The sequence below is a fragment of the Chanodichthys erythropterus genome, chromosome 4 (assembly GCF_024489055.1).
Source record: "Chanodichthys erythropterus isolate Z2021 chromosome 4, ASM2448905v1, whole genome shotgun sequence".
NCBI lineage: Eukaryota > Metazoa > Chordata > Actinopteri > Cypriniformes > Xenocyprididae > Chanodichthys > Chanodichthys erythropterus.
The window spans coordinates 7,051,213-7,077,763 of NC_090224.1; the positions used below are offsets into that span (position 1 = coordinate 7,051,213).

The 26,551-nt window shown below is 37.4% G+C and overlaps 1 protein-coding gene across 4 annotated transcripts in view; it reads left to right on the forward strand.

The window, feature by feature from the left end:
* ppp4r4 (protein phosphatase 4, regulatory subunit 4) overlaps window positions 1-26,551 on the forward strand; it is a 52,303-nt gene that overhangs the window by 14,164 nt on the left and 11,588 nt on the right. For 2 of the 4 annotated variants that reach the window (XR_010894954.1, XM_067383891.1), the window contains exons 1-12: window positions 8,778-11,113; window positions 12,068-12,141; window positions 20,657-20,759; window positions 20,874-21,021; window positions 21,392-21,465; window positions 21,588-21,694; window positions 22,089-22,196; window positions 22,687-22,808; window positions 23,878-24,000; window positions 24,088-24,251; window positions 26,089-26,208; window positions 26,323-26,400. Coding sequence is in view for 3 of the 4 variants with exons in the window: in XM_067383891.1 (XP_067239992.1) it covers window positions 11,009-11,113; window positions 12,068-12,141; window positions 20,657-20,759; window positions 20,874-21,021; window positions 21,392-21,465; window positions 21,588-21,694; window positions 22,089-22,196; window positions 22,687-22,808; window positions 23,878-24,000; window positions 24,088-24,251; window positions 26,089-26,208; window positions 26,323-26,400 (1,326 nt within the window). In the remaining variant the exon portion in view is untranslated. Of the gene's footprint in view, window positions 1-8,777; window positions 11,114-11,996; window positions 12,142-20,656; window positions 20,760-20,873; window positions 21,022-21,391; window positions 21,466-21,587; window positions 21,695-22,088; window positions 22,197-22,686; window positions 22,809-23,877; window positions 24,001-24,087; window positions 24,252-26,088; window positions 26,209-26,322; window positions 26,401-26,551 lie in introns of those variants that run through there. The other 2 variants (XM_067383892.1, XM_067383893.1) reach the window with 2 other exon arrangements.

Below are 26,551 nucleotides of genomic sequence, written 5' to 3' on the forward strand. Positions count from 1 at the left end.
TAAAATCGTTCCCTTGCTGTGAGCTCGGACAAACACTTCATCTTTAATGTCTGATGTCCGCTGGCTGGCAGTAGTGTTTCAGTTAATAACATATGTTAATAATGCACACGAATAATGCGCAGCTCTTAGAGTTTGAACTTGTTGGACTCAAATATAAAGAAATGCAGTCAGTTCTTATGTCAAGCAGTTCAGTACAGTAAATATTCACAGATTCGAGCTTCCCAGATCAATAACTTGTGAGCTAAACGTTGTTAAAACACAAATGCAGCTACTTCCAATCATAGCAACCTAGACAACAAGCTACAACAACCCAATTTTCCTCAAATATGCTTTATAATAAATTGGTGGAGGCGGCGGAGATACATGTCTGAAGGGACGTCTGAAAAGTGCAAAACCCTTTTGCTCATTTTATATTATGAAAAATACTCAATAACTTCACTGTAATACACTGTACTGTCACCAAATTTAGTTCATGCATCACTGCTTTCCTGCTGGTTAGGTACTACAACACTTAGTTTGGCAAGTAGCACATAAACTTTAGCTTCTTTACACAAATGATGTTGGTACACAGCTTACATACATACAACAGCTTTTTCATGATAATTGCTTACTGGATTTGATGGCCTTTCAATTTATTTAATATTTTTACTAATAACAGTGAAGTTATTGATTTTATTTAATAATCATAAAAGTTTTATTTTATTTAAGCATTTTTTTTTCTTATCAAACTAAGTGTTGTAGTACCTAACCAGCAGGAGAGCAGTGATGTATGAACTAAATTTGGTGACAGTACAGTGTGTTACAGTGAAGTTATTAAGTTATTATTAATGTATGGAGCTGACTGAAACACTACTGCCATCCAGCGGGACATTAACCCTTTGAAGTGCCCTAGTAATTGGCGATTCTATTACACGGAACGTGAAAATAGAGACACCAGCCACCATAGTCACATGTTTGCCGGGAGCCAGAGCACCTGACATCAAAGCAAATTTAAAAGTGCTGGCTAATGCTAATCGTAAATACTCTAAAATTATTATTCACGTCGGCACAAATGATGTTCGACTTCGCCAGTCGGAGATCACTAAAATTAACATTAAAGAGGTGTGTGAACTCGCAAGTACAATGTCAGGAGAAGTAATATGCTCTGGTCCCCTTCCTGTTTGTCAGAGTGATGAGATAGTTAGCAGATTATCATCACTCAATGGCTGGCTGTCTAAGTGGTGTCCGCAGAATAATATAGGTTTCATAGATAATTGGAAAAGTTTTTGGGGCAGACCTGACCTGTTGAAAAGAGATGGTATTAACCCCTCCCGGGATGGTGCTGCTCCTCTCTCTAGTAATATGGCACATAGTCTTAGAGCTGAAACATGACAAACTACGGCCCAGGTCAGGAAGCAGACAGACTGGCTAAACCGACTGTCTGCTAGCTGCCTCACGTTACAGAAAATAAATAAATCCCAACACATAGAAACTCTTACACCTAGATATTATCACATAGAGACTGTGTCTGTACCCCGAATTAATAAAAACAAAAAACTTCCAAACCCATTTAATGGAAAAAATTTAATTGATGTTCAACAAATAAAAAATCGAGATAATAATTCTAAACAAATGATAAAGCTTGGATTGTTAAATATTAGATCACTTTCTTCAAAAGCACTTATTGTAAATGATATTATCACAGACAATAATCTAGATGTGCTGTGTTTGACAAAAACCTGGCTAAAACCAGACGATTACATTACTTTAAATGAGTCTAGCCCTCAAGATTATGATTATCGACACAATCCTTGACAGAAAGGAAAAGGGGGAGGTGTTGCTGTAATACAGTATTAGTCAAAAGTCTTTCAAATATAATTCCTTCCAAGTGATGGTGCTTTACTTAACATTATGTAAGTTGACATTTGTGTTGGCTACTGTATACAGGCCACCAGGACACCATATAGACTTTATTAAAGAATTTGCTGATTTTCTATCAGAATTAGTACTAGCTGCAGTTAAAGTCCTTATTGTTGGTGATTTTAATATCCATATAGATAATAAAAAAGACTCATTGGGATTGGCATTTACGGACATTCTAAATTCTATTGGTGTTAGACAACACGTGTCAGGACCCACACATTGTCGTAATCATACTTTAGATCTAATATTGTCACATGGAATCGATATTGACGCCGTTGAAATTCTGCAGCAGAGTGACGACATCTCAGATCATTATCTTGTGTATACTACATTTAGTTAAAGAGGCTAAACTGCCTCCCTGCCATAAATATGGTAGAACCATCACTTCTACCACTAAAGATCGCTTTATAAATAACCTTTCTGATCAGTTTCATCGCCTTAGCATACCAGACAGCTTAGAAAACCTCGATGTTGCAACAGAAACAGAAACAGAAATTGCCTCTGTCTTTTCCAGCACATTAGATTCAGTCGCTCCTTTGCGTTTAAAAAAGATTAAGGAATTTAATCCAATGCCATGGTACAGTGAGCAGACTTGGGCCCTAAAAGCTGCAGCCAGAAAAATGGAGCGTAGCTGGAAGAAAACCAAACTAGAAGTATTTCACATTTCGTGGAGAGAGAAAATGATTGAGTACAGAAAGGCCTTAAAAACTGCCAGATCTGCCTATTTTTCAAAACTAGGTATTTATTTGATACAGTGGCTAAATTAACAAGAAATAATGCTTCAACTTCTGATGTTCCCAAAGATCACAGCAGTAACGTTTTTATGAACTTCTTTACTTGCAAGATTGATAATATTAGAGAGAAAATTATAACCATGCAACCGTCTACTACAGTACCGTGTCAGACATTGCATTGTAGTGTCCCTGAGGAAAAATTCATTTCATTTACTGCTTTAAGAGAGGAAGAATTGTCTAAACTTGTTAAATCATCAAAATCAACAACATGTATGTTAGACCCTATACCAACTAAGCTATTGAAAGAGATATCATAGATCCCCTTCTTAATATTGTTAATTCATCTTTGTCATTAGGATACATACCAAAAAATTTTAAGCTGGCTATTATTAAACCTCTTATTAAAAAACCACAACTAGATCCTAAAGAATTAGTCAATTACAGGCCGATCTCAAATCTTACTTTTCTGTCAAAAATACTAGAAAAGGCAGTTTCATCGCAACTATGTTCCTTTTTAGAAAGAAATAATATCTGTGAGGATTTCCAGTCAGGATTTAGACCGTACCATAGTACTGAGACTGCTCTCATTAGAGTTACTAATGATTTGCTCTTATCATCAGATCGTGGTTGTATCTCTCTATTAGTGTTACTGGATCTTGGTGCTGCTTTTGGAACTATCGATCACAATATTCCCTTAAATAGAAAACTATGTTGGCATTAGTGGAACTGAATTGGCATGGTTCAAATCATACTTATCTGACCGTTATCAGTTTGTAGTAGTAAACGATGAGATATCATATCGATCACAAGTTAAATATGGAGTACCGCAAGGCTCAGTACTAGGACCGTTGCTTTTCACTCTGTACATGCTACCCTTGGGAGATATCATTAGGAAGCATGGCGTTAGTTTTCATTGTTATGCTGATGATACTCAGCTCTATATTTCTTTGCGCCCTGACGAAACTTACCAATCCACAAAATTAACAGAATGTATAGCTGATATAAAAAATTGGATGACCAGTAATTTCCTACTACTAAATTCAGAAAAAACTGAGATTCTACTTTTTGGACCAAAAACTTCTTCACGTAATAACCTAGAATACTGTCTAACAATTGATGGCTGCTCTGTTAAGTCTTCATCGTCAGCTAGGAACCTGGGTGTGCTCTTTGATACCAATCTTTCATTTGAAGGCCATGTTACTAGCATCTGTAAAACTGCTTTTTTCCATCTTAAAAATATATCTAAACTACGACATATGCTCTCAATGAAGAATGCAGAACAGTTAGTTGCATGAACGCATGGTTCATGACCTCAAGGTTAGATTACTGTAACGCTCTACTGGGTGGTTGTTCCTCCCGCTTGATAAATAAACTACAGCTCGTACAAAATGCAGCAGCTAGAGTCCTTACTAGAACTAAGAAGTATGACCATATTAGCCCAGTTCTGTCATCAGTGCATTGGCTTCCTGTTAAACATCGTATAGATTTTAAAATCTTGTTAATTACTTACAAAGCACTAAATGGTTTAGCCCCCCAGTACCTAAGCGACCTCTTAATGCATTATAGTCCTTCACGTTTATTGCGATCTCAGAATTCAGGCCAGCTGATAATACCTAGAATATCGAAATCAACTGCAGGTGGTACTGTAGATCCTTCTCCTATTTGGCACCTAAACTGTGGAACAACCTTCCTAGCATTGTTTGGGATGCAGACACACTCTGTCAGTTTAAATCTAGACTAAAAACGCATCTCTTTAACCTGGCATACACATAAAACATTATATATTTATTTTTTCAAATCCGTTAAAGGATTATTAGGCTGCATAAATTAGTTCAGCCGGAACCGGGAACACTTCCTATAACACCAGATGTACTTGTTACATCAGAAAAAGAATGGCATCTACGCTAATATTAGTCTTTCTGTTTATCCCGAGGATTACCGTAGTCAACTGGATTCGGGGCCGTTTCCAGATGAGACCGAGGACCGGTGTCTTGACACAACCACAACGCAGCCCTGTATCAGCAGAGACCGAGTCGACTAGATCATCCATTGTGAAGACATCATCAACACGATGATGCCAGTGCCACAGTTTCCTAAAAATTATAATCACGATTATTAATCATGTTTATTCTATCAAAAGAGTAATGTAACTATGGCTATTTTGCAAGTTCTTTACCAACCTACACTTCACCCAAAAGGCCTGCACAAAGACTTAAATTTAACCAACTATGATAACTTTGTTAGATGGTAAATCAATACAAAACATGGTTTTGGTGAGAGCTTTGTAATATGTATCACATTAGATTTTAAAGCAACACAATTTGTTTGCAATAAGACAAACCAGATTCAAATTGCCTGGCAAAATCGTAAAGCAAAGAAAAATCATTTCTAGCTGATCAACATTATGAAAACTGGTAAAACCTTTAGGAACTTCAAAAGATAAAACAGTGAAATTCCTAATATTACTTCCAATATTTCCAAATTATGTTCATTTTCATAGAGCGGGCCAATAGCATGACGATTATTTAAAATCAATCGAGAGAAGCAGATATCGTTATCGTGATAAAATACGATTAATCGTGCAGCCCTAATTTAATTTGACATTCAGTATCCTTGACATTTATTCAACAGTGCTTTTGATCTGCCTGCATTGACACTATTCTTTAAAAGGAAAAATTATATACCAATTATCAATGTAAAGCTGCTTTGACACAATCTGCATTGTAAAAAGCGCTATATAAATGAAGGTGACTTGACTTGACGCGTACGATCACACCGGTGTGATCAGTCTTGGCTGGCCCCAGGAGCGTACGATCACACCGGTGTGATTAGAACGTTCAGTGCATTACGAGATCAACTGCAAAATTCAAATGTGCGTGCGCGCTTTAACTGGCGCTAAACCAGAGACGGACGCGCGCAGCGCTTTTCATATATCACATATATTCAGTGTTTTCAACAAAATAATGTTCATTTCAGGTTTCAGACATTTAAATACACATGAGTACTAACAAAACAATATATTTAGAGTTTGTAAAATACACAATGAAGCGGAAATAACAACCCTTTCCATTATAACTTGACAACACATTTAATTCATATCAGATACACATTGTGAAAGTAACTTAAATGCTTACTCTATGCTTCCCCAGTTCACCGGCACACTTACTTTCATGTATTTCGGGAGAAGTGGATAAATTCACGTGTTGTAAATCCAACAAATCCGATTCTCTGCGCGGTGCAAACTAACATGGCGGCGCCCATCGCTCATATGGCTCAACTAACGTGATCGGTATAAAGGTGTTTAAACAGCAAAACACATCCACTTGCACATATTTGGCAATCGGAATATTAGATATTTCATGCTATAGTTAACAATTTTGTGAATACTTTGAATAAAAAGGAAAAATTTAATGAAAGCAGATCATCATTCACAGTGCTGCGGTGTGTCACATAACAAGCAATGACGCGTCACCATGGAAACCATAAAGTGATACGTTCTAAATAACAGTCGCCTTAAAAAAACTCACGCTGGGGGGTCAGCCAGAATATTTGAAACTTACGTGCGAAAGGGTTAAAGATGAAGTGTTTGTCCGAGCTCACAGCAAGGGAACGATTATAACTTTGCGTGGGAACGCAAAAGTTTTGCGGGCGAACGCAAAGTTTCTCGGGGGAATGCAAAAGTTTTGCGAGGGAACGCAAAAGATTTGAAAAAAATAATTCCTCCCATCCTAAATTTTTTTTCCACCAGCACTTAAAATTTCCTTCCACCACATCCCTTTAGGGGCTCCGTAGAACCCCAAGTTCATCCATCAAAACTTAATTCACCGACAGCAGCATGTAAACACGCGGAGTCCTTAAAGGTGCTAAAGAGGATCTTTTCGTCGACTGAGAAACCAAAGACTGTTAGTTTTTGAAATGAGCGCATGCGTAAGAACAACCCCCCTCCTTCACAGCTCATTTCGAGGGAACGCCTCCCAAAACTCGTGCACGAGTATTGGAACACGAGTGTTTACCACCGGCATTCGCTGTGTCGTGTTAGTGGATTCATTATGGACTCACCGCAGGTAACTCATAATCTGCAGATGTTACTCCTGTCTCCTGACAAAAACATTGCATGCTGCGCCTGTAGAGTGTGGAAAGTTACCGGAGCGCGCAGCCGCATACGTCTCACACAAGAAACATCATGGCAGTGATTGACAAGCCAGAGGGCCAATCGTTTATGAGATGATCGTGTAAACGATTGGCTGATGTTTTTAAGGCCCTACCTCGTGCACAGATGATGTATATTATTATTATTCCTTTCAGTTCACCTAATAAATAGTCTTTTATCAGTTAGTAAAGACAGTTTCAAGTAATATTGCAAAAATGTATAAAACAAAACATCCTCTTTAGCACCTTTAACCGATGCACAGGCACGACACTGCATTTGAATTTGGAATAGAAACACAAAACTGACGAGAGCCGCTCCAGTGGAGAACAGTGATTGGATCTAACACCTTCAGATGACACACAGCTCACATCTCTGTCACAGTACATTACTAAAAGCGAAACCACACACAAAACACCTTAGCAGATCGTCTCTCTTGCACTGTATGACGTGACACAACTAGTTGTCCAGTACGGTTCCGTTCACACAGCCCGAATATTCCGAAAATGAGGTTGTGAGTCCTGATAATGTACGGATCTGAGTTCGGTTATAGAATGCAGTTATCACTCCCGTAAATAACCGTTCTGTGTGTGAATGTAACCGTATTAAAGGGATAATAATTTTTGGGTGAACTATCCCTTTAAGGACTCAAATACAGCACTGACAACCGTATTCTGCTGCTGTGTGAACGTGGCCTGTATGTATGCAAGTGCTTTTGGTTATATGACTATCTATGCTCAAAGTTTTATCCTTTAACACACTAGAGCTGTAAGGTTAACACATTCAGTATTAGTTTAATGTGTTATAGGCAAATTTATATTATTTATTAATAATTTATTTCAATAATTAATTTATTCATTCAAAATAAGATGACTGCTTTGAATTTAGAAATTATTGAAATAAACTACATCAGCTTGTTGTTGTAAACATGTTACAATTTAAGCTCCAATGCATGAATTTAAAGGGATAGTTCACCCAAAAAATGAAAATTTTGTCATCATTTACTCACCATTAAGTTGTTCCAAACCTGTATGAACTTCTTTGTTCTGCTCTACAGAAAGGAAGATATTTGGAAGAATGTTTGTAACCAAACAGATTTCGCCCCCATTGACTACCATAGTAGGGAAAATAAATACTGCTTGATTACATTCATCCTTCTTTTGTGTTCAGCAGAACAAAGAAATTTATACAGGTTTGGAACAACATGAGGGCGAGTAAATGATGACAGAATTTTCATTTTTGGGATTATCCCTTTAATTGTACAGACTCCCACTGGTTTCTAATGTATGAAATCAATACATTGGCACCACCATGTGGTTAAAATATGTCAAACGCCTAAATTTTTACCTATGAGATTAAGATTTTTTTTTTTTATTCGCACTCATTATTCTGATCATTAACAAAACTTAGCAATACAAATCATTACAGAACTCCTCTCATAATAAGTAAGCTTTTTCATACATAACTAAACTAAATACATTGGTTTAGTGAAGGCAAAATATATTTAAAAAGGCAAAATCAACCTGAGAGAATCAACCGACTAAAGTAATTCCGGTAGAAATAGCTCAAGGTAACAACAACTCCACATTTACAATTTTTACAATATAGATTATGCAGTATAATAAAATTTGCCATGGATTTTTCATTTATAGTAATATTTTATTAATGTTGGACGAATTCGAGGCACTGAATCAGTGAGGTCACTTAAGTCAGTGAGGACTTTCCTTTACTAGAAATAAGAGACCCTCAGACATATCATATGAAGTCATGACTGGACATTTAATTTGATATATTCAGAGAGACATTCAGATATCGGAGACAGCACATGTTGAGAGGAGTATGAACAGTTGACTTGTCAGTCTAGCAGTGATATGAGAAACTTAAGTCATGGGGATGCATGGATTCTTTGAGATCCCAGTGGTAGGGAGATTTAACCTTTCCAGCTGACCTGATATGAACTGTTATCCAAGAGGGATATAAAAAAGATAGTGAAGGTTTCTGTAGGTCAAAGGAACATTTAGTTCCTTTACATGTGCTTGTAGCAACATGTGCTTATAAATAGGTCTGTGAAATATCCAGACTCTTGCATGAGTTCTACAACACAGAGTTAATGATAATTCAGTAGACATTTCACTGACTCAATTTTGGATGCTGAAGACTGACACTTTACCACTTAGAACTTGTGCCAATTAATTTGTATCATCACTTGGAAGAGCCCAATTATGGCTGTTTTACAGCAATACATAAACAATACTGAGTCTGATGAGCCTGACAGCAAAATATTTATCCTTTACAAAAATGAATTGCAATGACATTGCATTACTTTAAGCCATATGGTTAAATGTGTACTTTTGTATAGTAATATGATGCTGTGCTATACACAATAAAAAAAATTGCTAAAATGATTTACTACTGTTGTATACAGTACAACCATTTCAATAAAGCGTACTTGAAGTCCATTGTATAGTGTAACAGTTGCAGTTCCGATATGACTATCCCATAATTTAACTGCATTTGCTGCAGTGCAAATAAGTTCAGTGTAGTGCAACTGCAATTTAGGACACTACATTTTATAGTTGAAAGACATACAAGTTTATATCGATACATTCTGTCTATAGTTCAGTCAAATGCTGCAATTAATTTTTTATAATACACCTGCAGTTTAACAGCTGTACTGCAAAATGGACTAGACTGCAGTTGAAACGGAAGTTGCAATAGTCTTTTCTTCCCTACTGTGATGAATATATGAGTAAAAAAGCTTCTCGAACAAGAAAAAAGAGCAACATAGGGCAGGACATGATTTTGTGCATTGGGAATTGATTGGATTGTTGAGATTTGTTATTGCTGTGATCTCACGTGAGTGACCCTTGCACCAGTAAAGAGAAATGTTGATGCAAGAGAGAGGCAAGTTAATTAAAGATTATGAGGGCTTTCATGGTGACTTTAATGACTGCAATATCTGCAGTTGTTGACAAGGTAAATGTGGCAATTTTCATTTGCCAGCTTTAAATAAAATGTAAAAATGCAAAGTAAAAAAGGGTGGCAACTTTACTTTTCTTTTTCATTTTTACTGTGTAAATGTGGTCATTTAGACATAGTATTAATGTAGTTTTCACTTTTGCAATGTTTTAGTGTGGTTAAAAAAATGCAGTGCCCAAGTAACCACACTGTGTTCTATGTGTTTGCCTGAATTACTGTGCTAGGCACTGGTTAACAAGTTTACACAATGAGTAAAACGTCACACTTCTAAGCCGAAGGTTTACCCGGAATTAACCATATTTAGAATATTATGCCGTAAGTGAACGTAATCAATTACAACACGACGGTCAAAACCATTCGATAGTTGTGCTGTTCTGAATCCATTTTCGATGACGAACTTCGACTCAACGCTCTGACGTTCCAACCGCTCAGAGCTGCTGTGGCATGCTGTCTCCATGGAAACCTGTTTAGTTGGTGCAGTGCGTTTGCGTGGTTTGAATATTCCTGCTTGCTAGCACATCCACAATATAAAAGACGTAGCTTTTATGAAATGATCCTTTTACCATTTGAGCTAGATTTACAGAGGATTACTTGAGATGGGTATGAAATAAGCTAAAAGCACGGCTTTTCTGGAGAGGAGCTTTTTCGACAGGCCTTTTTTTCTTCAACTTTGTTGTCGTACCTATCATTAGCGAGCTAACGTCAACCGAGGCAGGTGAACAGGTATGTGCGACCTGGTTAAACTGCAAATGTAGTTCACGCTATCTGCTGATGTAAGTGCTATCTTACATTTAGCACCCACCAGGAACATCAGGGACCTCTTCTTCATATGACAACAGCCATATCTGAATTGTTTTCCCATCAGCGGGGGAAGGATTTTATTATTGATCACCAGCACGCGCTGACCACACAAGCACTCGACATCTCGAGCTGCTCCAGTGGGGAAACGCACACAAAATCCATCTTTTTCTCGGAAAGTTAGCAACACTTTTATCGCAGGAATCCCTTACAATGTGCCGTCAGCGCACGCGCGTCAGCTGAAAGCGCGTGTAGAAACTGCACAAACAATTGAACACCACGCAAATAAATTAGTGATAGATCAAGCTTTGAAACCAGTGGAACGGATTGTCGTGGGAGGACCATCCTCTCTTCATCAAAGACATCAGTCATTTACTGTCAAGGAACCACAATAATGACAGCACTTTGACATCCGCGTCTGACACATTGACGAAGACACTTAGGACAGATGTTTGTCAGGAAAATGACACCGAGTCAGTCCAGTTTGTTTGGAGAGATAGATGACCTGCAGGACCTTACTTTCATCGAGAGACCCATACGCAGGAGCCTGAAGGTATGTATGCCATTTTCATCTGTCAATAAATGACTAAACTGTTTGTTTCGTATCGTATTCATTGGCTGCTTACCATACAATACTGTGATAATTTAATGATTCAACACTTATGTCTAAGAGTGCGCTACAGATGATTTCTTCAGGGAAAACATTCACGCTTTTTGACGTTGTCGCTTATTTTGTTGCGCGCGCCACGACCTTTCGACATTATCGCGTCATGCAATCTATTATCTTTATTTGAAGTAGTAACTGTACTAGCATCCTTAGGGAAGGACGGGGGTTGCCCACTTCAGTCTGCTGAGTGACGCAGTTTCTGTCAGCTGTCCGCATCACTGCTTCGCCTCCTCGTTCTCGCGCCTCACCACTGCGGATTAGAGGATTTCCACTTAAAATCATAACGTTATTCACATTACTACCTCGAATTCCTTCATGTACAGCGGTAGCAATTGTGTGAACGTCGTGTTGTGCAATCATGTACCTGGCAGCAGTGAAGTTAAGCAAGGATACTCTCTCATCTCTCAGCATCACGTATGCGGGAATAATGCAACGCCTACAGAGGGGGCGGGTGTTTTCTGTGCCTTATCTTTTTTTAATGGGGAGGTTCCAAAGAAAAGCATCGTGGCTATGTGAGCCCTAAAGTAATAGACTAGGCTCCTACACATGGCTCCCGTCCCCCACACTATCTCTTCCCACGCAGTCCCTCTTGCCTCGCATCCTGCCTCCCTGCAGCCTCCTCACATATTTGGCTGAGTCATCTGTAATGGAATCTTGCCCAATTACTGGCCATTCTTTTTTTAAGATGCACTACTTTTGTGAATTTTCGACTTTGATTTGGAGACGCTCAACATTTTATGCTAATAACTTTTGTTTCCTTCTTTATTAGAGTACTGTTTGGTTGAGTGCAGATAGCAAGACCAGGTTTTAAAGTTGTCATCTTGCTTCCCCAATTTGCAGACTGCAGAAGAGATTGACAAGCTCACTGTGGATGAAGATCTGAATGACATAGAGCGAGCAGTCTACCTTCTCAGGTAAAATATGACCCATTTGTGGCACTGGTACTATAATAAATCTTTTCCATTATTTTTTTCGGGCTAGGTGTGGTTGTTTTGAAATTGCTAACGTTCCTAGCATTGTTAGATTATCTCAGGAGTCAGCACCCCTAAACATTTGCGATTACACTTTTACTTAACCATTTTACATCATTCGAAATGTTTTAAAGTTGTGATGTACCGGAAGAAGCGCCAGATAATTTCTTTCATATTGTGATGTACATCCGAGTAAAAAGATTATCAATTATTTATCAATATTGATTGGATTGAGGCAGATCTGAATGCATTCTTGTTTGTATGAAAGACGAGGGGTTTAATTAAAATGATTAAACACATACACGGGTTAATTGTTCACAATACAATTATTGCGAATTTTATTTTCATACGAACTTTAAAGTTTTTTCATCTATCCTCCTAGTCTCAGTCATTGGTCTCTGATACAGTGATTTTAACCAAGTATGTCACTATTATTACTGACTGATATACATTTACTGACAATTAGTTACAATTTTTATTTATTTAAAAAAAGATAATTACTTGAGAAAGATTCAAACTTGCAACCTCTCAAGTCAAAAAATCTCATGCTTAGGAAGGGAGCATGACCATTTTATTCACTATATCATGTTTTGCATCATTAGTCAAGTCTCTGCATCCTAGATTGTCTAAATCAGTTGTGCTCAGTGCTCTTTCTTTCCACTTGACACTTGGTTGGAAACTCTTTACCCATGCCAGCATTGTTGGCTACAACTGTTTAGCCAAATGTTTATCTTTGGTAAGCCGACCGCACAACAACTTCTCAATGCTTGCTGACTGGCACAGAACATCCAGCTCAGTGGGTCAGGGCAGGTGGTGTCATCGCCGCTGTACTAGTCTTATGAATAATGGATCCCTTGAATGGTCTCTCATTGATATCTAGGCAGAGCTAGCTCATCTCGAAGGACTTTAGGGAGTCACCACTCTTAAGTTTCCATGTTACTGTCGCTCAGATGCAGGTTTAGCAGTGATATGGTGTTATCTGATCATTAAAGTTGAATGGATCTGGTGCTGATTACTGGGGAGACGGAGTTAAAATTTGATCAGATTTCCCCAGAATCTTGGCACATCTAGATCTTACAATTTTATGAATTTATAGTTAGCAAATGCACATGCTTGATCAAACTTTGTCTTGTGAAGTTTTAGTCAAGACAATTTTAAGAATATTGCTGTTTACAAAATGCTGCAAATATTATATCAGAGGAGACAAATTTAATGGCCTGATTGTATTTGTCTGTTTGTGTTGCTCTTATATTATCAGCATTAGGGGCTTTTGCACCAAATAGTAATAGGAACTAGCCACTAGGATAGTTCGCCGAGAACTAATTTCTCCCCCGGGCCATGTTCCTAGTTGCATTTGCACCGGGAATAGGAACTCTGAAGTGGCCGACAGTGGCGTCTTTAAAGGTGCCCTAGAACGCTTTTTCACAAGATGTAATATAAGTCAAAGGTGTCCCCTGAATGTGTCTGTGAAGTTTCAGCTCAAAATACCCCTTTTTAACTGCCTATTTTGGGGCATAATTAAATATGCACCAATTCAGCTTGCTTCCCCTTTAAATTCTCGCGCTCCGCACCCCCAAGCTCGCGACTCTGTAATACATTGCATAAACAATGTTCACACAGCTAATATAACCCTCAAAATGGATCTTTACAAAGTTTTTGTCATGCAGCGTACGCGATTATGTAAGTATAGTATTTATTTGGATGTTTACATTTGATTCTGAATGAGTTTGATAGTGCTCCATGGCTAATGGGGCTAAAGCTAACATTACACACTGTTGGAGAGATTTATAAAGAATGAAGTTGTGTTTATGAATTATACAGACTGCAAGTGTGTAAAAATGAAAATAGCGACGGCTCTTGTCTCCGTGAATACAGTAAGAAACGATGGTAACTTTAACCACATTTAACAGTACATTAGCAACATGCTAACTAAACATTTAGAAAGACATTTTACAAATATCACTAAAAAATATCATGATATCATGGATCATGTCAGTTATTATTGCTCCATCTGCCATTTTTTGCTATTGTCCTTGCTTACCTGCACAATGTCTGATGATTCAGCTGTGCACATATCCAGACGTTAATACTGGCTTGTCTAATGCCTTGAACATGGCCTGGTATATGCAAATATTGGGGGCATATATATATATATATAATATGATCCTGACTGTTGCGTCACAGTCGGTGTTATGTCTTTTAAACAAATGAGAACTCTTGTTATTCAACTATGCCTTGTTATTTATTACTGAACTCTTGTTATTCAACTATGCCAAGGTAAATTCAATTTTCAATTATATGGCTCCTTTAAGCACGGCGTTTACAAAAGCTGAAAACCGGTTAGATGGAGGATGCCGTGATCGAAGTTGTGTTTGTTGTGTGTAGTGGGTTTCATGATAACGGAGATGTAATGTAAACGCTTAATGTATACGACTGAAACAGCAAAAAAGTGGTGCTAAGAGATGAAATCTGACAACTTTCAGTATTACATATCATCGAGGCAGAGAAAAGAACACAACCCTGTTTTCCATGTTCGAGAAGACATGCTTGACATGTTTGACATGCATTTGACCAATCAAGGAACACTTACTTCACTGATAGTTCCTATAGTGCTGGTTTAGACCCTACTCTGAAGTAGGAGCTAATTTAGTTCCCCCAATAGGAGTTCCTAGAACTAAAATCATTCCTAGTTCCTGCGGTGCAAACACAGCAAAATCCGGAAACTTTAGCCAGTAGTTCTAGGAACTATGAAAGGTTCCTCTGGTGCGAAAGCCCCTATTAAGAGAACACAAACTAATACAAAAGGGGACTACAGGCACATCGTATTTTAAAAGAGGTTTATATATCATGTTTAGAGGTCCTCGAAAATATATATTCATCTTGATATTGATATTTTTGTTCATTTGCATTTATGCAATCATTCTTATCTAAAGCGAGTAGATTTATCAGTCCTAATTCCCTGGGAATTAAACACATGACCTTGATGTTGCTATCACCATGCTTTATTGTGTGAGCTACATGCATGCTCAGTTAGTATATAGTTATAGACATATTTTCACTTCAGCAGTCTAGTTAGAACACCATTGTTTTTGACGTGATTTATGGAGTCAACTTCTAGGTCAAAGTCCAACTGCCTCTATCCAGTTTATCCAGCTATGTTCCCCAGTTCATGATATACATTATATGTTGGTTTCTTGGTACTAGAACAACATTACAGTAGTTGACCTGTAATGTGGTTACATGATGTATGTATGCCTTCATTCTATGCTGAGATGAAAACGCTTGGACCAAATATCCAAAACTCTTTCATGTTATGCTTTTTGACCCAAAACTCCGACACTTCCTTCTTTTGGAAGGTCTGATATTGTCCCTCTTTAACCTATAAAACTCTATATTGCTCCTTGCCTGCGCTAATTAAATGCCAGAGTCTGTCCACAGCCCGACTCCCTCGGGTAGCAAACTAGTTCTGAGAACAATTTAATTGCCCCTGTTCGCTGTCATTTGGCACGTAAAAGCAGGCTGCCAGAGCATCTGTAAGATGACAGGAAAGAGAGGGCTTGTTAAGAAATGGATGAATGTTTAAAAGAAGAGGTGTTTCTGATGTGCAGACACCTCATAGATTATGGTTACACAAACGTGTTGGCATTTTGAGGCATTTTTAGCATTTTGCACACTTTAGGATATTTATTTTGTATTGTATAAACTGATATCATATTTCAGTGTATCAGTACAGCTCTTGATGGACTTAACTCAATTAATAGTGTCTAGTTGTTTGTCTTCTTTGACAACAATGTAATTGTTCTGAATTTAAAAGCTTGAATAATCCACCTTGATATCAAGTAACTTCTGAGTCAGCTGTCAGGCTGACATGAGGCCTAATGTCATTATATTGTTATTAATATCACTGTACACAATGCTTTTATGTTTTAAATTCCTTGCATACTGTCAGGTTAAATGCTATTTATGTAACTTCAGTAGGTTATGTTATTTTATTTTTTTTATTTTTTTTTATCAAAGTACATTTTTAAGCATTAAGGAGCAGTCACATTAGCAGTATTTCAGTGAATTTTTGCAGATAAGAAAATCCATTGTCCACTGTCACACAGAACACACTTTCTCAGCTGTCTGTTGATCAGTGCTACGAATTTGCATGACCAACTTGAACACGATTGAAATCTGCATGGGGAATTTTTTCAGCAGAACTTCTAAACTAAAGGTGAACTTGTTATCATTTACAAGATGTACATTTGGAAAAATGTTATTTTAGTTCCTTTAACAGTGATTCCTGATACTGTATGTAGTTGAATTTTGCATATCATTGGGCGTAATTCACAAATATACTACTCTATGCTACAACAATATGAGAGACTATAAAACTCTGGAATTGTGTATTTCAGTGACAGTTTGAGTAATAGGTAAACAGTGAGAGTTTTTTTCTGATGTGCTGATGTCAGGAGTAGCATTAAATGCTCTTTCTGAGAGTCATACTGATGAGGCTGCAGGTTTTTGGGACAAGATTTTTGTTGTTTATGTCAGGACATGTTTCTTTAAAGGAGTCTCTTAGGTCATTGTATGCTCCAAAGATTTGGTTAGCATGGTCCTGTTTGCACTGCTGGTAGAACTACACAGTTAGGTTCTAAAAAGCATTGTCTACATTGGCGGTCATTAAAAATAGCATTTTTTTTTTGTGTGTGTATGTAAGTGTACATGAATTGGTCAATCTTAAAAACATTGATATTCCTTCAAGAGCATTATGTAATGAAGAAGGATGTGTATAATTGAAAAGAAAGTGTCACTTTGGAAATGTAGGGAATGAAATGTTTGTTCACAGACAGACTGCAGATAGCCTGTGCTCTTCACTTTCTTCCCAGCATCATCATTGGCCCTGCTGGGGTTGGAAGGATTAGAGAGGCTGCCAGTTGTAAACTAATTGCTAAGTGGGCTTTGTTTAGGTTTCATTACAGTCCTGCTGGCTCAACAATCAACTGCCGACTCATTTCTTTTGGAGGGGGAGAAATCAAACAATGTGTCACTTTTTGCCACTGTGTTGTCTTCTCAAGCATTTTTGCTCTCTCCCAACTATGTGTTGAATCTCTAGACACACTTGAGCTCAGCTAGGGTTTGATGTGAGTTGTTTCACAGTTCTCTTTTCATAGTTTCTAAACACAAGGTAAAGTGTTTTCAAAATAGGCCTTTCTAAAAAATATTTTGTCAAATAACCCACCATAAGATTGTGAATGAGATTATTCAACTGAGATTAAATGGATAGCAAATTGAAACATTTTTGGAGTCTTTTACCTTTCAGATTTTCTCCTTGAAAATGTACCAATGTAATCTCACATTTGCCTCCTCTAGGAATTCAGATTTGCCAAAGTCTATGATCAGCAGTCATAGATTTCAATAAGAATTCATACATTCCTCACCAAATTCTTCCTATATCAAATTATCCTGTCACAAGACGAAGAATATGAAGACGAAGGTACACAGGATCCAATACGAAGTGATTTTAATAATACAATAAACACAGTAACAGACAGAAGGTTTAATAGTGTGAAATATGTGAATCAGGGGTAAACATACAACACGCAAACATCGACCAACCACTGAAAGATGAAACCTTTCAATTTAAATACACAGTGATAATGGGATGATAATAAACAGGTGTGATTATTTGATGAGTGTCCATGAGAACTGATGACTGGAGGGAAACTAAGACAAAGAAACACATGTGTCTGATGACAACAAACTGAAAGTCCATGAAACAGAAACTAACTGAACATGTGAGCATTATGCCTGCCAGCCGGTGGGATGATGGAACCTGGTTGAGTCGAAAGGCAGAGGATGTCTGGTGGAGCCGAAGGTAGGAGGTGCCAAAGAGGAGCCAACAGGTTGATGAGCTGAGACAGAGCGAGGTGATCAGAAGCCGAGGTGGAGCCACAGGATCAGGTTCAGGCGCTGATGGTGGTTGTTTGACCTGCGGATCGACGTCACAGCATGGCATTCCAGGAGATGGAAAAGGGCTACAAACCTCCAGCAGAAGCTGGGCTGGTGGACTGGCTGAGAAGGGCAGTGATGGAGGCAGTTTATGGCTCCATTGAGTATGTTAACAATTATTTATTTTTTTCTATTTATTTTAGAAGAAACATATCAGAGATCTCAATTAACTCTCTTGAGCTCTGAAAAAGCAACTTCGGAATGCAATCAAATGTTCTTCTGGGTTAGGGCCATTGGATATCGTTCACTCACCAGGGAAATCTAATTACAAATGCGAGCGTAGCTCTTTTTACTTTCTGACCACTTTCCAGCTAGGACCTGGTCGGAGCAAACAAAGACTTAAGGCTCACGGCAGTGGGATTGTGTTTCCAAACCATTCAGCACCTGGTCTTTAGCTGGTTATCTCTTTCATCCTCCTATAGATGCCAGCTGCATTTCTCTCTGCATGGTACCTGTGTCTTTTAGTGTATAAACACAGGCATTGCTAAGGTGCTGCACATTGTTGACCATATTCAATAAGTGCACAAAGCATGACCACATTACTCTCTTTTTAGACAAACTTGGCAGCAGGTCATGCTGTTTCTTGGTTATTAAATAACCCTCTGCCAACAAAGGACACAGGAGGACAACCTATCCCTGAAAAAGTAATGAATACCTGTTTATAGTTCATTATTTAGAACAACAGCACACATGAGAGACTGATAGACATGAGAGTGTTCAGAGAGAGCAGGATGCCTGGGAGGTTCAGCTGCATTAAGCTTCAGAGGGTTCTGCTTCAATGGTAGAAACAACTACAGCACAATGGTTCTATAAATAATCAGAGCATGTGAGCATTTCCTTCACCAGCATTGTCTTCCTAATCAACCAAATGTTCTTGGACTTACTGACATGTATTGGTGCAAAAGTTTATTAGCGTAATATGGATTGTTAGAATACCTTGGTCATGTGATATCAAGATAATGGCCACTATGAGGGGGTGACCTGCCTTATGTAGAATAACATGTCTTATTTATTTTATTTTATTTATTTTAAAGCTACTGATGTGGCTGGAGTATTCATCCCATGTGACTGTACATCATTTCAAAGTATTCATGTCTAGGTCTAAAACTAGGTCATAAGTTGGTAAAATGATTTTGTGCACCTTTGAAGTTCTTTAAAGAGATTTTGTCAACTCTGTTTAAGAACCTTTAAAGAAGCTCTTCATAGTGGCTGGTTATTGTTTGTGAATGCAGACTAGACATATAGACAAAGGCTCTCATAAAGATATTGAGGTGATAAGGAAACCATCTGTCTCCTAGAGACAAGATAATGGACCTACAAGGAAAAATCTTTTTTATCACTCAGTGCAGCATCAATGCTGGGCACAGCGGTAGTTCAATGGCATTTAAAGCATTTACATAGAAGGCATTTAGCAGACACTCTGATGCAGAGCAACATACAAAAAGTGCTTTGGTTTCAAATGAGAGACCATTGTGATCAACAGATGGCAAGCATGCAACTCAGAGCATCATCTGCTACAGTAGGAAAGAAGTGCTTCCTAAAGAAATGCAAGTATGTGTGAACTAGACCAAAGAAAGCTCATATTCAATATTATACATATACATATATTGTATACATGTACAATAAAACTACTGAAAAAAAGCCAACATAAGTTGTTTTGTTAATTAATCCAAGTATCCTAGAAAAGGCAGAGTCTTCACCCTGCATCTGAAGATTGGGATTGAATCATTGTCATATAAATAAAATCAAATGTTCGCTAATTTCCCTATTTATGAAGTCAGCAATGAGGCCCTGTAAAGAAAAAACAATTCTTGGTTACCATAGTTACCTATTTTTCCAAAGGGGAAAATATCTTGTAGATTTTTGGAACAAAAACATTGCAAAAAGTTTGTGTGGACAAGGATTTAAGGAGATTCAATTGATCCAAGACTTTCATTCATCTTCACAACACAAATGGAGATATTTTAAATGAAGCCTGAGCCATCTCTGTTCCTCTATCTACCACTATAATGCTTCAAAAAGTTCATAAAGAGACCGTAAAACTAATCCATGTGAATTGAGTGGTTTAGTCAAAATTTTCTGAAGAAAGTTGATTGCTTTATATGATGAACAGGTTTAGTGTAGGCTTTTGTTCACACATAAATGTTGATCAGTGAATATAAACAGAAGCTCAACCGAACCTGCATGACGCACAAGAACAAACCTCATTGGTCCTTGTGGAAGACCGAACATGCTGTGTAATACGAGAATGAACCTCATTGGTTCTCGCACTTGAGCATCAAGACTGTGGAATCTCACACCTGAATAACATCTCGCACTGTACATGACTGACTTAGGATCAGAAAATAACTTATACAGCAGAACAACAACCATTTTATCTTTTATTTTGGTATGTGACATAGCCGGTAGATTTAGGTTCACTTGTTGTTATTTATATTGTCAGCCATATTTCTATGTTGTTCAGTTCTGGTGAGGATGTCCAACGGGCCAGTGTGATCATCAACCTGCCAAACCTGGTACGTCAGAACCCAGCAGAGACCTTCCGCAGGGTGGTGCCAAAAGTCAGGGTAGGCCAAACCATGTTTCTTTTACTGCTTTTTGGTCTTGATATCCTTCTATGACGTCTTGATATGTGATGTTTGTGAATGATCATACAGAACTCTTTCTTCTACCTGCAACAGGAAGTGCTTCATGTAGCTGGGGCGGATATGCAGCTTGCCGCAGCAGGATCTTTCCTGACCGTCCTCCAAGATGACATTGTCCTCATCCAGACACACACCCACTCAATCTTGCAGATAGTTCTCCTAAATCTTGACCACAGGGACACAGGTTGCCATTCTTTAAAGAAAATTTGTAAAGCTCCTGTAGAAAGTATATACAGTAAATTTCTTTCCCAACTTTTTTTTCAGCCTCTTTGAAATGACTGCTTGAATGCTTATAATTTGAGTCCTTATAATTTGAAGTCTTTTGATTGGAAGATGATTGAACATACACTACCATTAAAAAATTGGGTCAGTAATATTTGTTGTTGTTGTTGAAAGAAATTAATACTTTTATTCAACAAGAATGCATTAAATTAAAAGCCTGAAAAAAATCTTACTGACCCCAAACTTTTGAATGGTAGGATATGCCAGAGTGAAATATGCACATTTCTGCACATCATGGACACTGATAGATACTTTATCTTTATTTTTAATAGTGGTCAGCAATGCTTGGTTGGAGACGTTGCTGTCAGCAATCGATGCTTTACCAAAGGAAACTATCAGACAAGAGGTAACAATGGCTGTATTATTTATTTCTCCTGCCTGTTGTTTCTAAACCTATAGGATATGTCTTAAGAATCAGCTGTTAGTGAGAATTAAAAAGAAGTTTGCTTTGTTTGGTTGTCTGCACAGATTCTGAGTCCTCTATTGTCAAAACATCAGCTCTCCCAGTCTGTCCCGGCTCGTCTGGCCAGCTGTCGCATTTTAGGAAAAGTTGTTGGCAAGTTCGAGTCATCAATGTGAGTACTACAGTTCAACACTTGACCTGATCAAATAAGAGGACAGGAACAAACTTATGAAATTCCTAATATAGAATTATTTTCATCTTAAAGTGAAGTTTAATTGATGCTTAAGTTGAAAAGTTGGTTTCACAGACCAGGCTTAAACCTAGTCCCAGACTAAAATGCATGTTTGAGCTGTTTTAACTGAAAGCAACTGACATATCTTAAAATGTGTCAGTATCATTGTTTTGTCTCAAGATGCACATCAGTATAAGGCACATTTATAAAAGCTACTTAAATTTCCTAATTAAACTAAGGCCTAGTCCTGGCTTAATCTAAGCCCTGACTGTAAAACCAGAGTTTTATTGCTTGTTTGCTGACATAAAATGTCTACTGTGGCTTCTCTCTGCAGAGTGAAGAAGGACCTTTTGCCACTGATCAGGTCGTTGTGCCAGGACGTAGAGTATGAGGTGCGCGCCTGCATGTGTCGCCAGCTGGAGAACATCACCAAGGGAATTGGGTAAAAAGATATAAAGCAGAGAGACATTTCGTTATTTGAATATCTAATGTTGCTTAGTCTGAATGGCTTACTCCTGTATGGAAAAGTCCTGAAATTGATTCACAGACACTAGATAGAACACTGTGCAGAAAAAAAACAGTATATTGTATCATGTTAGTATAATGTATAGTGTATCTGATTTTAGTTAGAAGTTAGATAAATTCTTCAGTTTCTTCCATTTTATTAACAACTTTTTATTACTTTTGCTGCTTCTTCCAAATGTGAGACATTTTCACTGACATTTAAACATAGGGATGCACTGTGACAGACTGATGCTTAAACTTAAGCATTTTTTGTTACAATAAAGTTGAGGAAGAAGTCTAAGGTCTTGTGCAAGCTTCATTGATTTGTTCTGATAAAAGTAACGCCTGTGGTAAACATTTATGTGTTTGTTTTCATCAAAATGAACATTATCAGTATGATAAGCTTATCTGTATTTGCTTTGACCCAGACTGGACCACACTAAGGCTGAAGTGCTCCCTGAACTGGTTGAGCTGGCCCAAGACGAAGCCAGTACTGTGAGACTTGCAGCTTTTGACACCATCATCAACCTCTTAGAGATGTTTGACAGTGGTAAGCCACTCGCAGCCCTTCTTGAATTAGTTTGATCCTTATGTTAGTTGTTTTATTAAAACAAAACGGACTCCTGTCTGTTTACTGTCCTATCATAATAAAGGCAAAAACACCAAAAATAAATCTTTAAAAAAACAAAAAACAAAAATGACTATTCATGTCAGTTCTTGAATTGGTATTTTAATAAAAATGTATTCTTCATGTGGATAAATATTTTGTTGATTTATTGTTTGTTTGAATATATTAAAGCATTAGTTCACCCAAAAATGAAAATGCTGTCATTTTTTACTCACCTTCATGTCGTAAGTGCTTTGTTCATCTTCGGAACAAGATATTTTTGATCAAATCTGAGAGGTGTCTGCACCACACATAGACAGCAATTTCATTGCACCTTTCAAGGATGAAATTGTTGAATAAAATTGTTATTCTTGTTTTGTTTTTGGCACAAAAAGTATTCTTATCACTTTATAAAATTAAGGTTGAACCACACGTGGACTATTTTAACAATGTATTTGCTACCTTTCTGGGCCTTAAAAGATGCAATGATGTTGCTGCCAATGTATGGTTCAGACACCTCTTGGATTTCATCAAAAATATCCTAAATTGTGTTTTGAACAAGATGAACAAAGATCTTACGGGTTTGGAATGACATGAGGGTGAGTAATTAATGACAGAATTTTCATTTTTGGGTGAACTAACCCTTTAAACTAACAAAAATGAAGCTAATTTTTAAAGGATATTACCAATGTTAATATCAGCTTTTCTGCTGTGGAAGTCAGATAATCTGAAATACAGTTAAATTACAGAGAAACAGAGAGGTGTCACACTTGGATGAAAGCATTTGCACTTCCTGTTGCTTCACAGAGTACTGTTTGAAACACATGCTGTGTACCTGCTCATATCATCAGACACAGCTACTTTCTATTTTCATATCTTAAGCTCTTTGTTTTGCGTGCTGGGACATCAGATTCAGATACTGGCAAGGGGCTCTTTTGTGTTGAAACATGTCTCACACTCTTTCTCTGTCAACATCTCACCCTCCCTTCTTTTCTGTCACCCTCTTTCACAGATGACAGGACTTGTGTCATATTTCCCTTGGTGAAGGCATTCTGTGAAAAATGCTTCAAAGGGGATGAGGCAGTTCTGGCCTCCTTGTCCTTCCAGTATGGAAAGCTTTGTCATGGGCTCTCAGGTCAGTGCCATTTTCCTTTTTATGTCTTTCTGAAATATTTTAGGATTACAGTCATGTCATGGATTTTTGTACCTTTTGCTTGAACAGAGTCTTTTACTGATGAGCAGCATCTCTGGTTTCTGGAGTTTTATAAGAAGCTGTGCTGCCTGGGACTGCAGCATGAAAATGGACATTGTGAGAGCCAGCCCTACCCACTGGAGCTAGAGAACAAATATGCCCTAGTGCGCAGGAATTGTGCCTACAACTTTCCTGTGAGTTTCCCTGCTTTACATCCATAAATGTTTTGGTCTGAAGTCTTCAAAGCTTAACTGTGTTTAAAGTACTTTGTACTGTCCCAAGTATATTTGCAGAGCCATTTTAAGAGTGTAAACACTGTTGCTCTGTGGTGCTTTTAAATCATTACACCAAGTATGCACTTTAAAAGTTAGATTTCTGTCAGGCTAAAGCAATAAATTGTATTTTTAAAATGTCATGTAGGCACTCAAATCATACCAATCTGTAGAAAACCTACTGTAGATAATCCAGTCAAAGCTTTTCTTTATCCAGCATGTAAACACGTTAATTCAGAATACGGGTGGTTTTGGCAATGAGCTCTTTTTTTCCCATTTAATCCTTCAAATATTCAATCTAGGAGATGTCCTTTAGTTTATTGTAAGTATTAATCAGTGCTTTTTAAAAGTTCTAAGGACTAAGGATATTAAACAGAATATTTGAAAGCCTTTGCCTTGACCAAGCAAAATTTTCAGTCACAATCATCTATTTTTAACGTCTGTCAGTGGAGGCAAATACTTCTGGAATAGCTCAATAGCTCATTTGTGGAAATTAGACCTCCGACTGCTCCGCCATCAATGTCTGAAGTTCTCCTTTGTTGTTAGTGTGGTTATATATAGCAGCAGTCACTCAGAATAAGTTTGCAGTCTGAGATGAAGGTGACTGAAAGTGAAACCCATTTTAAATGATTCATTTTTCAGAGAGGTTATCATTAAAGGACCAGTTCACCCAAAAATGAAAATTGGGTCATCATTTACTTAATTGAGCTTTTAAGAGTGGTCTTTATGACTTGTACATTATTTATAAGTTATTCAGTGATGATGTTTCCTTCTAGTGGGCTGCAACTGGATCACTGACTCATTGATTCACTGAATTCAACTTAAAAGAACAATTTGATCACCAATCATCATGTATGCCGATAAAGGATTAGTTCACTTCAGAATTAAAATTTCTTGATAATTTACTCACCCCCATGTCATCCAAGATGTTCATGTCTTTCTTTCTTCAGTCAAAAAGAAATTAAGGTTTTTGATGAAAACATTCCAGGATTTTTCTCCATATATTGGACTTCAGTGGGGTTCACTGTGTGGAAGGTCCAAATTGCAGTTTCAGTGCAGCTTCAAAGGGCTCTACACAAGTAAATTATCAGAAAATTGAACTAATCCTTTAACTTTCATGAATGTGCTAATATCAAGATTTTCATTAAATGACAAATTAATTTGTATGACTTTTTATAATACTTTTATGGTGTTTCTATTATCATTTTGGTGCTTGACAGGCCCAGTTCTGATTCACTTTAAATATTTTGAAAAAGAATGGCTAGTAATTTTTATTTTTTGTCTGAACTACACTATTGTTCCAAAGTTTGGGGTTGGTCAGATTTTTTAAAAATGTTTTTCTCACCAAGACTGTATTTATTTGATAAAAAATACAGCAGTATTGTGAAATATTATTACAATTTATAAAACATTGTTACCAATTTATTCCTACAATGGAAAATATGAATTTTCAGCAGCCATTACTCCATTCTTCAGTATCACATTCCAATTATTCTGATATGCAGATTAGGTTCTCAAGAAACATTTCTTATTATTATTATTATAAATTTTGAAAACAGTTGTCCTGCCTAATATTTTTAGGTAAACCGTGATACTTTTTTTAAAGGATTCTTTGATAAACAACATGTTTAAAATAACAGCATTTATTTTAAATATTTTTGTAACAATGTAAAAGACTTTACTGTCATTTTTAAAGGTTACTTTCTTGGATAAATCATGAACATGTTGTGTGACTGGACTCTTCTTTGTTTATTTGCAGGCCATAGTGTTATTTGCAGATCCAAACCACTTCCTGTCTGAATTATATCGTACCTTCTCAAGTCTCTGTCATGATCCTGAGATTTCAGTACGAAGGACGGCAGCTGGTGGTTTCCATGAGGTACAGATTTTCTCTCATTTTTGTCACGGTACACAGTAAGACTCACATTTTGACAGGTAGCAATGCCTCTGTTCAGAATGAACAGTACCATCTTCTCTAATTCCTCTGCATTAGGTGGTCAAATTGCTAGGCCCAAATGTGCATTACGTACACAAAGAGCTAATCACTTTGCTGCAGGATGATTCATTAGAGGTGAGTCCTGAAAAAAGGTTTGTGTGTATGTGTGTGTTTGTTTATTTAAAAAGCTTTCAGCTGTCTGTGACAGCTTCAGTCAGCACAGTTATTTCCTTGGCACACTATGCTGTGCAAGACGTGGCAACTTTCTTCACAGAAAGATTTGATC